The following is a 17,059-nucleotide window of genomic DNA, read 5'->3' as shown; positions in this document are numbered from 1 at the left end:
CTAGGATTGCAGGGGTGGGGTAGGGAGGTAGTGGAAGTAAACAAGTCACGTGGCGAGTGGTGACCTTGAGTTGGGTAGGGGTTACGTCGCCGCACCGCGCGCTGTGTCGTGCTTTTCGCGCGCTCTATTCGCCAGCCGGCAGCCAGAGATACAATAACAGCAGGTGTGAAAGTTCCAGAAATTAATGTCCCTTTGGAGGACTTAGAGTAGCAAAAGAAGTGGATTGAAGACTATCAAGTAATCTTTGAATCGACTTCAAAAGTTCACTGGTACAAATATATTGTAAAAAAGGTAAGTTGTGTTACTTGGCTTAACAGTTTAAAAATAGTAAACTGTTAAAAAAGAAATCATCAAAATTTCTCGTCTGAGACTGGGCCATGCCAGAGTAAACAGTAATTCGTTTGTAATAAAAAAAAATACACCATTATGCTTAAACTGTACTATTATAGGTGTAGAAGATACAATTAACCTTGTACTACTACAATGCACAAATTATGAATTGCCAGAAAAGAATATTTTCGGTACTTTGGGATTATACCGACCACACCCAGACATGAATCGTTATTTAACATTTTGCTTCTACTGATTACTAGATTAGCGTAGAAGACTATTTCGTCAGTATAAAACAGGAATTGTCTTATCGCAAACCCCTCCCCATCCTCAGACAGAGGTCAAAGTCGAGCGTCTAGTAGATAACGTGATTGCAGAGCCTCGCCGCCCGTTCAGCTGGTGCATCGCTTTGTTGTACTTTCGTGTTTTACCTCTACATTTCTCCAAACACAAAAATTCAACAAAAAACAAATATTACCAAACTAAAACTAAACTCTTTATTGAAAAAAAACACTAAAAAACTTGTTTTTATTCTTGATCACATTCCGCCACCCAAAATGCGAGTGCCTCCGGCCATCAGCGCGGGCTTCGACAGCAGCACCTTCGGTGCTGCCCCGCGCTGATGTCGACGAAAGAAAATCATCCCTCGAGATAGTACCTATCAGTAAAATATCAAATTCTAGAGGGGCTAATCAGAAATATAAATTGAATTGAAATGGAAAGGCAATTATGTACCGTGCAAATCACGTGATGCCGCGCGGCCTGCCGTAATCAGGATTCTCGAGAAAGATAAGATAACAGCGACAACAATACCGATCACAATACCTGGAAATGCTTGTAAGTTTGTAATTTTGTAATTGAAGAGTTGTTTTTTCGTTCTATCATGTTTGTTTCTATAAATTTCTATTTTTGTGTTCTTCATACTGGTGTGGTCGGTATAATCCCAAAGTACCATATTTTCTTTTATATCTGGTAAGTTTAAACGTCTAAACTATGGCATAAAGATTTTCTCAAAACCAATGATTTGACCATGTATAAGGAAATGCGATACGGTATTTAAAAAAAGAAATTTAAATATTAAAACGTTCTCTTCCATTCTGTAGTATAATTTGTACCTCACCTGGGATTTTTAACAAAATAAAAAAACCAAGGTCCAAACCTTTTCGTATTAGGAAGTTGGCCTGATGATCCCTGGTCATGAAGATTCCGAACAGAAACCTTTTCCTTTATATTCACTTACTTAGACATCACAATCCTCTTTTAAAACTAACAAATACATGACATTAATGTAAATCCCATTCCATTAACATTCAATAAGTTAAAATATCAGTTGAAATATATATTAAGGAACCACGAAGTTGCATGTTATTACGAAGCCTGCTCTTTGAGCAAACCCAGAAAAAAATAGTAGACTAGTCGTCCTCGTCCATTGACCATTACTCATTAGTCATTAGGTATTGTATTGCTCCCTCAACTCATTGACAAGTGTCGGGCGATTCTGTTAGGCCTACTATTTAATATTTATTTAAACTGTAATACACGATTTCAAATATGTGTCATAATAATAAAACGAAGACGGCAACTATAACACAATTGGCTACAGTATAACCAAAACTAATGTAACCTAGTTGTAACAATCTCAATAGTACATAAATATAATAATTACTACGAAATAACAATCTTGTAACTAAAATAACAACCAAGTTAACAACAGAGAAATATATTCCCTTTGTAGTATCTACTGTACTCTGCCAATACTCGCTGCTCATCTACATCATTATTTATTACTACAGTTGAACTAATTGAATCAAATCAATGGAATGGAATACAGTGCATTAAATGTGTTACTCGCCATTTACCGAAAGAAATAATCAGAGTGAGAAATTGTGTCAGCACAAGACATATTGAACACTAATCTAAGGTGATACCATCTAATATACTAGGACGTTTTCCTGAAGTTAACAGGTAATCCAAATAAAAGTTCTAAACTGTAGAGTTGCACTTAGAATTTCAAGTCTTGAAAATAAAAGGTACCAAACTGGCCTACCTTAGATGTATTTATAAATTAACAGTATTTATAAGAAAATCTAATGAAAAACACCTTACCTAACTACTTGAGATCTATACTCTTAAGGCTTAACACGGGAAGGGTACGGTAAGCGGACCCGGTTTTTTATGTCGAAGAATGTAGTCATCGATACATAGGCCTAATATTCGCATCTCAAATCCTAGACTATCAATCGATATAAAAGTATATATAGTCCTCAATAACAATCGTATGTTTTAAATTAAAATATGAATTATTTACAGTGATCAAACAAATTATTATAACAAAAATTAGGAAAACTGAAGACGACCATATTTGCTCCTCTCACAGTTACAGTTGTTTCTTTCCCTCAAATTTCACATAATGGGGTTTTCGGTACGAGTCCATGTTGAAGCCACAAAAACAATATATTTTATTTAGGCCTATGTCATCATATTTCAAAGCAAGGTCGTGTAATTTTCTAAAATTGACTGCCATTTTTAATAATCAAAATGACATGTAAAATTGAAATATTACTCTACGTGTATTATTTTAAAGTGTTTACAGCTGTTGATATAGACTATTTAAGTTAATAGTTCAAAATAATTAATCAGTATCGATTGATTATATAGATGGTTATGATTAAGTAATATTGTTTGCCAATTTCGTTATAAAAAAACGGGTCCGCTTATGGTACCCTACCCCTTAACACCCTGATATAGCCTAGGTAAGTTTCTAAAAACCCATATTACTGGTAAGGTGAAGGCTTCTTGTGGGAGTTCACTTTGTTACAAATTTTTTAAGCAATAGTTTTTACAAAAATGAGCTTATAAAACTTTTGAATATAATGGTACGGTATAAAGGCACATATTTAGGCTGCAGTATAATAAGCGGCCACCAACACAATCAAATCATATTTGTCGATTATAAATGTCAATACTATCGAATTAAACATTCTACCTATAGATATTCATAATAAATCATCACCAGCTGTTTTAATTTCAATTATGTATCAAGTAGGCTAGTGAGGTCATAACCAGCTGATTTTATTTCAATTTTTTAGTGAGTAGGCTAGTGACACCAGCAAGAACAAAGGCAATGAACGTGTCTCAATTTATGTATTTTTAAACATTGAACAATGGTTACAAGATAATAACCTGGCTCCTTTAAATCCAAAGTGTTCTTTGTAGAGAGGAGATGAAACGTGAAAATCAAATAGTTTTTCATTGCAAGAAAAATCAGAACAAACCAGATATATAAAAAAAACCGCACTTGAGAAGACTTTTTGAACATTCTAAATTTAGTATTATGAATGTATTGAAAATTATGAGCTATTGTAGTAAGAATCAAACAAACTATGACTCTACTTAATGAATGTAATTTTGAGGGCATCACTATCTGCAGAAATACCATTTCAGATTGGCTAAATTAATCATAAGTACTATGCAGCTCAAACATAGTTTAAAGTTTAGTTATTTTATATAATCTTAAACATATACATTTCTTGGTTGCTATATACTTTAGCTACGTTAGCTATAATGTTCTGAAATCACTTTTATCAATTTCTTAAAATAGTGTATTTTCATACCCAGAAAGAATTTTTAGGGGATTGTGATCCATAATTGTACAATAGGGTCGGTCGGGGTAAAATGGGTATACTGGGGTGAAACGGGTATAAACATTATTTTTTATATTATAAAACTTGAGTTATTGATGTTTTTGGATCAGAAAAAAAATACCATAAATGTATAACATCATCTTATATGATATTATACTGAAAGTGAGTTGGCTAAACTGCTGGTAGCTTCTTAAAATGAAAAAAACATATGTTCACAGGAGTCAGTGTAACCAAGACAACCTAACTGATGACATTGTTAAAAGTTAACCCTAATCAAATAGAAGTTTCAAATTCAGGTATGTATACATTACACATATATACTTTAACTTTTAACTTGTTTAATGTTTTAAAGTTTAATAGGTTTTATGCTATTCATAATTTGTTAACATGGGGTAAAATAGGTATAATATTTTAAAAACTGAAAACTAACCTCACTTTTTTGTTTTAGATCATGCCACGCACATACATAAAGAAAAAAAAAACCCAAAAATATGATGAAGATTCTTTGAAGGAAGCAGTAAAGGAAGTTGACAATGGAAGCTCAGTATATGCTGCAGCAAGAAAATATAACATTCCTTATGAAACCCTTCGGCGGTGGAGTGAAAATCCTCCTAAAACTCCTGGTTCTGGAAAGGCAACAGTGCTATCAAAAGAAGAGGAGAACTATATTGTGGAGGCTTTATTGTATGCAGCAAAATGTGGTTATCCACTAGATAGAAAAGACTTGCAATATATGGTGTGTAGCTATGTAAAATCAGTGGGTAGAAAGACGCCATTCAAGGACGATATGCCAGGGTATGACTTTTTAAGAGGGTTTTGAAAAAAGGTGGGCACATGAACTATCAAAACGGAAACCCGAAATATTAACAAAAGCAAGGGCTGAAGGACTGTCTCAGTTTGTGGTAGATGAGTTTTTTAAAATTTATGAGCAAGTTCTTGTGGAAAATGGGTTAGAAAATCACCCAGAACGTATTTTCAACTTGGACGAAACTGGCCTAGGCACAGATCCCACTAAGGGTAAGGTCTTTGTCCCTAAAAGTGCAAAAGTGTCCTATTCAAGATCAGGAGGAGCTGGCAGACTGCAATACAGTGTTCTTTTTTGTAGCCAGTGCATCCGGTGAAACGCTACCCACCTTGTGTTTTGTTTTTAAAGGACAGGGAGATTTGCAAAGTACTTGGGTTCAAGGAGGACCGCCAGGTGCACTCTATGGAGTCACACAGTCCCTGGCTGGATGCAAGATTTCATTTTTTGAGAAATGGCTCATTAATTTTGCAAATCAGACAAAAAAATCTTGAAAAACCAGTTCTTGTCTTGTTTGACGGACATGGAAGTCACTTGACCTATAACGTAACCCGAGTGGCAAGAGACAATGACATTATTCTTCTGTGTTTGCCCCCAAATACATCCCATGCACTTCAGCCATTGGATGTTGGGGTATTTGCTCCTATGAAAAGTGCGTGGAGAGAAATTTTGAAGAACTGGTATCGTGAATCGCGGCTTAAAAATGTTGACAAGGCTGTTTTTCCAAGTCTTCTAAGTAAAACTGGTATCGACTTCATTCAAATCTGAGCACATTATTGGTGGTTTTAAGGGCTCTGGGATCTATCCTGTGAATAAGTCCTGTTTTTAGAAAAAAAGGATTGTTTCAGTACAACCAACTAGGCCAATGGACTTACAAAGTGGAGCACAAACCTAAGCAAAAAACTCCATCGAAACACCCAAAGACATCGCAGAGGCACCCATTGGGCCGACCAGAACCCACTGGATTAAAGTTAGCTAATCCTGTACAAGATTTTACCCGGCCCATCAAGTTCTGTAGCAGGCCTACCTGAAATTTCTCCTTCACCAATGAAGAAACTGAGAGAAGCAATTTTAAGTACATTGTCACCTGAACAGTCATCAAGTGTAAAAGATGCATTGAAAAATTCTAAGACAAAAAGGCGACGAGTTCAAGGAAGTTGTGGTGAAGTAATGACAACAAATGAAGTAATGGACAGACTGAAAGAAGAAGAAGATGCCAGAAAAGAGAAAATAAAAAAGTAAAAACTAATAGGCCTAAACCCATTACAGCCTTAGGAAAAACAATAAAACAAGAGCCTGGATTGGTCCAAGCAAAGCCGCAAAAAAAACCTAGAGCTACTAAACGCTTATTTGATACGGCAGAAAGTGACGATGAAAGCAGCCTACCTAAAAACGTAAAAACCTACTGAACCCACTGTAGGATCATGGGTAGGTATAAACTACCAAAGTGAATGTGGCACGGTTGTGAAGGAGTACAGGGGACAAATTACTGCACAAGATCTTCGCAACAAGGAGCGATATTCCGTAAAGTTTTTGACAAAATGCAAAGGTTGAAGGAGAGCGTTACATTTTTCCTGATAAAGAAGACATTGAGTGGGTTGATTTAGGACAAATTTCTAATGTTTTTTCTGTACCAGATTATAATGGAAGATTTTTCAAGTTTGTGTGAAGTGCCCCTCTCAACGAACTGTTTTCTATGTTTTAATTTTTTAAATAAATTACTTGTCTAACTGATATTTTAGTAATAATAAATTTTTTGTGACCAAAATATTTCATTAGTTAGTTATTTTTTACTGTGCCTACTTTACACAAATACTGGGGTAAAATAAGTACAGCACTTGTAATTATTGTGTTTTTACTATGAAAACATTACTATACCCGTTTTTCCCCCCCCCCAAACCATGGGGTAAAATAGGTATACTATAAAAAAAATAATTACTTTTATACTAAATAGTTTATTAACTTTTATTACATATTAAACTATTCTAAGAGGTCACAATGATAAGCTGGAACCTGTAATTATTTTGTAATTATTTCAAGAAACTTTTTAAAAGGCCTTAAAGTTAAAAGAGAGCATGTTTTTGTACCATTTTACCCCCGACCGACCCTAACTAATATTATGTTTTCAACTAGGTTATATCTTGAATAGTACAACAATCTAAGGGACGGGGAGAATCGGGGTTTCTGGCTGGGGGCATAACAAGCTAAGGGGTGGTGGGAAATAGGTGGAGGATATAATCAGTATCAACACAGGCCAACATAGTAGAAGGAATTTTAGAGCTCGGAACATTTTTGCTACAATTTCCACCTCTTTGTGGGCATTTATTCCTCTGTACTCTCCTCTGCTCCTGTTTCTCGACATTTTTGTTTTATTTTCTACCAATGTGCATCTCATTATTGATTATGTTATTTTTAGCTATTTCATTATTGGTCAGACTTTCTGTGTAGCACATTCCAAAATAATGTTTGAAATTCTATTACTTTAATTCTTGTGTTGGGTGGTTGGTTTCTGGGTAGATAACATTTAAAACTCTTAAAAACAACCCTTATTCTCCAAAAATACCCCATACAGATTTTTTGGTGGTTCCAAATAATTTTATCGAATTCGGCCACAAAATAGAGTGGATGGGGTGTTGTTGAATCAGAGTTTCTATCTTCACTTGTTATAGCACTACAATCAGTGTCCCAAGTGGTTTTGTTCACCCCATATAGTTCTAATTTACAACAAATGAGTATGATTTCATTAGGCATACGTTCCTTAATTAATGAATAATAATAAAATTTAACATTGAATAAAAATAAAACATTGTTACTAGTTGGCATTTTCATTTCATTATGCTATTTATATTTCTGGTCCATTAATGCTGTTTTCATTGTATCAACAACCTAGAATATTCCCTCATAATGCAAGTATTATGAAATTATTTGAAACAAAAAATTTGGTCCAGCTTAGTCGGAAAAAGTAGGTATATTTTGTTACATATTATAAGTTTATTCTCATTGGGCCCCCCCCCAACATATCAATAACACCCCCCCCCCCCCGGGTGTGTTATTGATATGTTATTTGCTTAATGTTTTACCAATCACTTGTAGCTGAATTGGAGTTTTAACATAGATTTTGGTCAAGGGCGTTAGTTCAGTTTTTTGGTACTTTCTGATTAAACGAAGGCCACCTATTCAAAGCACGCTGTGGATGTTGTGGACTGTGGTTATGTGTTTTAGAAACCTAACCGTTAGTATTTATTGTGTAACTGCCCACCCAAAGTTGCTAAATCCCGTTTATTGTCGGTAGCCTCCGTTTAATCAGAAAGTACAGTTTTTTCTCCTGATTTTGTGTCTCCAGATGTTGGGTTGAGGTTTTGATTTGTGTGGGGGTTGGTCGATTCTGTCACAGTAAAGTTAGTTTTTGATTGCAGGTTTGGCTGGTTCCTGAGGTCAGAGATTTGCCACTATATTCTGTCAAAGTTCTGTTCATTTTCCTGAAGTTAATGTTGTAACTCATATACATAACTATTGTTCCATTATTGGGGCAGCAGGGAACTCCATAAAGTAGCCGGTGTCTTGTAAAATCCTGTGTGTCTTGGGTTTATATGAATAAAAGCTATCGCTAGCTGATCAGGTTTTGTTTTAATGTATGATATTTCTAGTAGCAGGGTATGGTGTGTCCTTAATTATTTCAGCAGTAGGGGAGGTTAGTTTCATAGAGCTTTTAAAAGTCTAGTTTTAATATCTTGGTTGTTGTTTTTCTTTTGTTTTGAGTAAGTAGTTTTTTCAAGCTCTGTTATTTTTATACCTAACCATCTACTATAGTTGACTCAGCTGTGGATCAAGTTCCTCATAGATCATTTGACCGTTTAAGTGAAAGTTTGTCTAGTAAGCTATGCTTAAACATCACCATTTAGCTGAAGTTCTATGTTCTATTTAATCTATATGTTTCTTTTCATCGTTTATCAGTTCCCTCAAATGTTTCTTCTTTTGATACTTAATTTGGTCCTTAGCTGAGTGTTTCATTTTTAAGAGCTCATTTTCTACTGCTAATGAAGATATTATTCTGGCAGGCACTTTCTGTTTATCCTCTTGATTGCTTGAATTTTCTAGTAATTATTTTCAGTTAGACCATTTTTTCAGTCCTTGTATGGTGTCTGAGCTATTTAGGGAAAATGAGTCAGTCAATACTTGGTTTTATTTGTGTGGTTGTTGGTCTGTCCTACTGTTTGTACATTTCTAATTTCCAAAAGTTCTTTTCTGTTATATTTTGAAATCCTGCATGTTTTCCAGTTTTCACGCAGACCTATACATTTTATGCCCGAAAATTTCACTCAAATGCAACAATAACCACAAAAATGACTACAATACTGGCATTGTATTCAGTTCTGATAATAATAACTAATTTGTTATTCAAGTTAAGTGGAAGATTGATTAATCTCAGTTCAGTGTTCAGCTATGCAGTGAATTGGCAATCATATGTCCGAGATCAGTTATCAGCAGACACACTGTCAGCACTAAAGGTTAATGTTCCCAGTTGTCAGACACACTAGCTCTAGTTGTCTGCCACCTGGTGGTCTGTTGGTATTGTGCTGGAAGTTGGCATATTTAACAGCAAGTGGAAGTGAGGTCATACTTTATTTGGTGATTTTCAGTAATTAATTTTGGAAAACATTTGTAAATATTACAGAGATATATTAGTCCCTTTATTCTGTGAAAATAAATACTTTTATGGTGTATTGAGATTTAATTCAATGAAATGTCTTAATTGTTCTTGGTTTCTTTTGATAAGTAGGTTCATGATTGATCTTGAGTTTTTGTGAAGTTGGTCAAATTATCAGCTGCTTATTTGATCAAAGGTTCTTGAAATAAAATATTATTTTTGTAGATTTGATAGTGGAATGAACTTACAGTAACCACAAATATGTTTCTGCAATGTGAGTTTTAAAACAACACATTTTAGTACACATAAACTGGGAGCCCACTTCACTTTTACTATAGTAAGTGAGCTATTTTTATAAATTAACCATCCCGAAATTTTTTATATTCAGTTACTAGAACATTTATTTAATGTCACTCCCCAAAAACCTTGTATAACATAAAAAATGTGGTTATACTTGGGGAGGGCCTGGGCTCCTGGTTATGCCAGAGTAAGTTGTTAACAAGATGTATAGAAACTAAAGACATCTGGAAAAGTTATAAGATTCATCTGCCATGGAAGCTGCATAACATATATTCTGGTCTTTTTAAGTTGTCTGAACTTGGAGAATTATTTTTATATGCATTCTTTGTGACTCCTGAACCCAAAATAATACTGTTCAAAATTTATTCACAGGTGTTTGTGTAGGAATACTATAGAGCTTGTATTCAACACAATAAAATGTAAAAAGTTTACAATTTTGATGCAACTCAGTAAACAAATTCAGCATAGAAATAGACAAAACAACTTGGATAAGATGGTGAAACAGAATCTTGCCTTGAAAACTTACTAAATATTGAAGATAAAGTCTCAAAATAGCTAATACTCTTCTGTTTTATTGTGGAATACTTATTACCATTATAATTATTATGCTTGCTTTGTTAACAAATAATACCATAGTATTTCAATAAATATGCTTATTCTAAATTTGTTTATTATTATATGCTTTCTTTGTTAACAAATAATACCATAGTATTTCAATAAATATGCTTATTCTAAATTTGTTTATTATTATATGCTTTCTTTGTTAACAAATAATACCATAGTATTTCAATAAATATGCTTATTCTAAATTTGTTTATTATTATTATGCTTTCTTTGTTAACAAATAATACCATAGTATTTCAATAAATATGCTTATTCTAAATTTGTTTATTATTATTATGCTTTCTTTGTTAACAAATAATACCATAGTATTTCAATAAATATGCTTATTCTAAATTTGTTTATTATTATATGCTTTCTTTGTTAACAAATAATACCATAGTATTTCAATAAATATGCTTATTCTAAATTTGTTTATTATTATATGCTTTCTTTGTTAATAGGAAATAAAATGAGTGAGACGTCAGGCATTTTCTCGCTGCCACCTGAAATCCTGTGTTACATTGGCAGCTATCTCACTCCTAAGGATTTACTTGCCTTGTCTGGCAGTTGTCATTACTTACGAGCTGTCTACAATACGGATACGCTGTGGGAAGAATTCACAGATAAAAGACTTCTAAACACGACTTTGGATAGCACTACTAGTTTAGTTTTGCCAAAATACTGTGAACTTCAGAGTAGTACATTAGAGCCTTTGTGTAAACATAGGGCTTCTTTTTTAAAGCAGAGTCGGCTGGTTAGTAACATGAGACAAAAGAATTTTGTCAAACACACTATTCCATTTGATGGATATTTGTCAGATTTTGAGTTATCGTTGTCAGTAAACGAACGGCAAATAACTTACAATGATGTGTATTTGTTTGTACTTGATTACGGTGACAGTTTTGAAGAAGTTGTAAAAGTATATAATATTGAAGAAGCACCTTACCTTATTGCAACCTTAAAAATTGAATCGCAAAATCCTACTGATTATGCTATAGTAATTTGGATTCAAGTTGTTGGGAATAAACTAGTGGTCTGTAAAGATGGCTGGTTTGACGTTTATCATATACAACTTCCTATTAAAGAATTTCCGATTCTGTATTCCGTACAAATGAGTGGACAGGTAGATTTTGAGTTAAACTGGCCTATAATCGTTGGCCACTTCCTGTTTGTTGAAAATTGCACCTTAAATAACGTACATGTGTGGAATTTAGAAGATGGGAAAAAACTGGATGATATTGGTCCAAGAAATCAAAGTTCAGATTTTGGTATTGTAGGTTATTCTAAGGAATTTAAGTCAATTATATTGTCCTCTTCTATCTATAATAATTTACCTCAGATTTTTGTTTATGACATAGAATCGATGCAGTATACATCATTTTGTCCAGTTTTAAATAAAAATGTGTTGAGGTATGAAATATGTGGGTATATTGACGCTCACCATGTTGTGTTACTAAGCCGGGCTGAGAACTTAAGAACGGGTTATATTTTTGTTTATTGCTACAACACATCTACTTTACTAGCTGAGAAGGAATTTGAGGCAACAGGTTCTCTTGATAGTGGTAATATTATTGACAACTTTTTTGTGTTGCCAACCGTATGGGGTGTTGTAATTATGGATTTAAGAACATTAGATACCATTGCAAGTTTAGAAATTGGATCAGACCTTTTTAAATGTCCTCAAACCCATTTGCTTTCTGTAGGATATATTGAAATTGTGTCTCATATACAGCACATTATAGTTATGATGAAACTGGATGGTGCAGAGGTTTGGGATTTTGAAAGAAGAATAAAATTGATGGACTTAGTACAAAGTGAGTTCAAATGTATTACTGTGAATGAAACTCATTCAAAACTTATTGTTTGTGGTGAAGGTACATTAAGTGTTTTCAGTTTTTGGTAAAAGTAAAAATAAATTGATGGTGATCAAGAAATGTTGGTTATTTGGCCTGGATTATTCCCTTATTATCTAAAAGTCATGGATGCTTCAAACCGAGTTGCTTCTACTGTATGATTGGCGTAAGCATAGTTATAAAATCTGGCGTTTCAATAGCATTGACAGAGAGGTGTGTGAATACCAAGTGAAATGTTGGCAGAACTCAATTGTATATGGTAGGAATAATTATTTGCTGATTTTCCTATTCATTAGTAATAATACTTGGCTTTCAGACCTAATAATTCAAACCTGATTGTCTTAATTATTTACATAAAACTAATTGGCGCTAGAGCTGGGTAATTCTCATTTTGGATACTTGGCAGTAAACATTTATAACCATTTCTTGAAATAAAATCTTAGCTAGTCACTAACAAAATATATGGATTTAAAATCATTTGTTACAGAGTAGTCCTAAAATGTTCCAGTTACTGTTGGTGCTAAACAAGTCCGATTACTTTGTACCAGGAACAGTGGTAAACGTGTAAAGTATCTGTATCATAAAAGTAACCGATACAAAGTATCTCTCGGAGTAATCCTGATGTGATCAGTTGTCACAGTAGTGAGTGCTGCAGAGCTCTGAGAAGTTCTAAACTGTGTTAGTTAGTTGTCATTCATTGCCACTACAAGGCAAACCGCCCTGGGCAGTTTGACGATTTGTGTGTTAAAACAAGCAGTTGCCGGTTGTGGTAAATTAACAAAACGTGCTTAATTTAATCTGTGGTAAAATGGTTAACAAAATTACATGCTAAGTGACCAAGAGCTCCATGAAGTGACAAATACCGAATTTTGAGGATCACCCAGTCAAGAATAAAAGTTAAGATGGTATTTTGATAATAACTTTATTCACATACTGTTCTAAGATTCTAAAAAAGTACATACTCAATTACTTGCATAAATGACTTGCATAAATCATGTTCAAACATTTAATCATTATCGGATCATAAGTTTATGAATTATGAATTTCTTAAGTTGCAATTAGATTTTAAAGCGCCAAAAACTGGTATTTCTTGTCATTGATATAAAAACTGAAGTTATTGTTAGTAAACAGTTTTATATGTAGAAACGCAGAAAGAACAAGCTAAATTTTAATATAACTCCTGATATTGGAGCTCTATTAGTCTTTGATCCGAGAGTTGACATCGAGACTTAGCTTTGGTCTTGATTTGTGATTTAAACATAACTACTTTTGTTAATGTTATGATTAAATTTTGTTTTAGTTAAAGAGTCTGACGTTATTTAAAATAATTTATTTTCCATTTTATATTTTTTATCATGTTATGTTGCATAGTGTGATGTACAAAATGTATATTTAAAATTGTGGAGCCATTCAAATAAATATTACAAAATTATAAGGCACAAGGTTTATTTTTCCATTATTTTATTCCTATACTTATATAACTGTTGAAGTATTGATTTTTTTTACTCCATATTTTATAGATGTACTGCTCTTTACTTCCTTTGGCAGTTATGAATAAAATTATACCTATTTACAGAGAATTTTCAAACAAGGCTTTATTTTCTAAACAACTGCGTGGAAAGAGTCGGTCTTTAAATATTTCAATAATGTTCTACGGTCACGAACACCACAATGAGTTTTGTGTTGCACCTGAACGGTTTTTTTACTAGGGTGAATATGAAAATAATTTAATTAATTATTTCACTTTGCGTTTCCATAGTCACAAAATAAAAATTATGAAATAGTCACTTTTTAAAGTTTATTGAAACATTCAATATGAATTTCTTCAGTATCAAGTATAACTCATTCATTGCAGTATGGACATGGCTACAGCTAGTTGTTTACAACTATGTTAAATTGTAATGTATCTTTTTATTAGCGTGATTGCGGCTGGTGCATCGTTAATAAAACACGGGTAGGTTAACAAATACATGATCAGAATGCCAGGGCTAAAATTTCTCACATACCTCAAACACAACCTGACCTCGAGCCACACTTTAATATAACTTTAATTATCGTGTGATTCAATTTATTTGCACTGTTTAAAAAATAAAAACTAGACACATTCCACATATATTAATAATTTTGACAATAGTGTCAAAAAAACCTAGAACTAGATATTTTTTACGTAATTAGACTATGTACCTGTACCGATACATTTCCATGTAAAAGTCATGTGATACTTAAATAATCTAGTCGTAGTATCAGTCACTAATACTCGCTCTATACTCAGTCACACTCCTCATTTTGTATTTGTTTATTTATTTAAACTAATTTATTTGTATTTATCTATTGTTGTGTGTCTGTTTGATGTATAATAAAACTGTTCTATGAAGAATCTCTCGTGTATTTAGTGGTTTCCTTATAAACACATGCTGATCAGGTGACTATTATATTGCTCTGTTAAGAAAAATTGCTGCATGAACAAAAAAATTGTATGTAAAGTGGTGAGGTCAAAAACATTGTATCTCCAACGGTTTCTATGGTATTTACAAAAGAGTAAGTATATATACTTGAACCCAAGTATTATAGAACAGGGGTGCCCAACCTTTTTTACCCAAGGGCCACATTGTAAAGCCTTTATGGCCAGACGGGCTAACATCCCAGGGGATTTGGAACCCCAAACAAAACGTATTGCCCGGGGTTTGTTCCAGAAATCTTGTGCAAAATATGAGTTTTAAGGTTATTTGGCCCTTGTTTCCTGATTATTGTAATTTCTTATTATTTATTAGTTGGTAGGTAAAGGTTTATAATATATTATGTTTTTAGGTTCTTTTAGTAGAAATAAATATAAACCCAGACTTTTGGATGTTTGCTCTAATTCTGACGGAGCAATAAAGAAGTCACCAATAAATTGAATACATTGATTTTAATTAATCCTACTAGGATACTAGGACATACAAATTACCACCATAAATGACAAAAAGTGAGGTTGTTTTGTTTTACATATTTTAAAATCAAAATACCAGTATTGACAAAAAGTTCAATGAGATCCTTGGAATTGCTTAGTGCTGAGAATATCTCTCCACTTAGGCTCAAACTTAGTGGTCCCAATCATTAATAAAGATTTTAAATGTTCATCTGTAAGGGATGACCGAAATTTTGATTTGATAAAGTTCATCTTGGAAAATGCCTGCTCACATACATAAGTTGAACCGAACAACGAAACCATGGTTCTAGCAAACTTCTTTATGTTCTTGAAATCTTCTTCCGGCAAAGCACTATAGAAAGACAACAGATCGCCTCTTTTAAGGCATTCTTGATAATTTTCCTTGTGCGTTTCATTTGTTGTTAGGTCAATAATTTCAAGTTGAAGGGATGGAGGCACAGTATCAATATCACACTTGAATGGATTTTGAAACATGTTGATTCTACCACACTCTTTGTCAAAATCTTCAAATCTTTTGTTAAACTGCTGACTCAATTGGCTGACGACCTTAGCAGCGAACTCAGAAGGGAACGGCACACTAGCTTCAGAAGTGACATGTTTCAAAGTGCACTTACTTAGCTGCTTCTCAGATAAAAGCATTTACATGATAGTATGCACGGTAACAGTGTTGATATGCACTGTGATGTCAACTAAAAATGCTAATTTCCACAACCACACCGGATTAGAAAGTACTGGCTCTTGACGACCTTGCTCTATCATAAAAATATCTATTGCTTCATGAAGTTCAAAAAACGTTGTAAAACTTTACCCCTACTAAGCCATCGGACCTCACAATGGTTGGGCACGTCTGGGTAGTTACTGTCTATTTCTCACAAAAATGCCTTGAACTGGCGGTGTTTTTGGGAGGACGACCGTATGTAGTTTACTGTTTTCACAACAATTTCTATCACTTCTGATATTTCCAAATTTTTTCCACACAAAGCCTGTTGATGGATGATACAATGTAGTATGATGGGTTTCTCTCCACTAGTGCCTTCCACTGCTTTGTATACGTTTCCAACTACACCTGTTTTGGTACCACTCATGTTTTTACCTCCATCTGTAGTCACTCCTTTTAATGTTGTAAAATCAAGTCCGAGACCTAAAACAGTTTCCTTAATTTTAGAAAATATTTCCACACCAGTTGCAGTAGTTTTCATTGAATGAACTCTAGCCAGTTCTTCGGTAATTTGAAATTCACTATTTACACCTCTTACAAACAGTAGAATCTGAGCTGCATCAGAGTTATCCGTGGATTCATCCAAAGCAATTGAAAAACATTCAAACTTTTCACAGGCTAACATTAATTGATTGTAGACGTCTTTGCCGATATCTTCGGTTCGGCGAGTCATGGTGTGACGAGACAGACTAATAGAGCCTACCAAAGAAAGTTTGTCAGGACAAAGCTCTTCAACAGCTTCCAAAATACAACTTTTGACTATTTCACCATCACTAAAAGGTTTACCTTCCTTAGCTAAAATGTGAGCAATTTTGTAGCTTGCTCTTACAACAGACTCATTTTCATCATTACGTTTAGTAGGTAAATATATTTTTCTGTGATGACAAAGATGCTTTCATAGCATCTACTTTTTCTATTCTAAGTTTACCTGAAAGCGGAGCATATTTACTTTGTCAGTGTTTCGTGTCAAAATACCTTCTGATGTTGTACTCCTTTAACACCGCTATTGATTCGTTACAAATAAGGCACAAGGCACTGTTTCTGTTATTCACAACAAAATATTGCTCACTCCACTTCTCATTAAAAATACGACACTCAAAATCTTCCACTTTTTGGTTCTACACATTGCGATATAATGTTTTTTAAATAATTCACACTATTATTAAAATTCAACTGCTGCAGTATTCAACACGTAAAGACTGACACCACAAACACTCTTGTCTGCATAGAGA

The 17,059-nt window shown here is 33.7% G+C and overlaps 1 protein-coding gene across 1 annotated transcript; it reads left to right on the top strand.

Moving 5' to 3' along the window:
* The first annotated feature begins 1,751 nt into the window (after positions 1-1,751).
* Positions 1,752-12,261, top strand: LOC124367939. The gene is made up of 2 exons (XM_046825153.1): positions 1,752-2,295; positions 10,789-12,261. Exon 2 carries the CDS (start codon positions 10,797-10,799, stop codon positions 12,228-12,230), a length of 1,434 nt encoding a protein of 477 aa, XP_046681109.1. The 5' UTR covers positions 1,752-2,295; positions 10,789-10,796; the 3' UTR covers positions 12,231-12,261.
* The last annotated feature ends 4,798 nt before the right edge of the window (positions 12,262-17,059 follow it).

Source organism: Homalodisca vitripennis, chromosome 8, assembly GCF_021130785.1.
Source record: "Homalodisca vitripennis isolate AUS2020 chromosome 8, UT_GWSS_2.1, whole genome shotgun sequence".
NCBI lineage: Eukaryota > Metazoa > Arthropoda > Insecta > Hemiptera > Cicadellidae > Homalodisca > Homalodisca vitripennis.
This window is presented reverse-complemented; position numbering and strand designations above follow the sequence as displayed.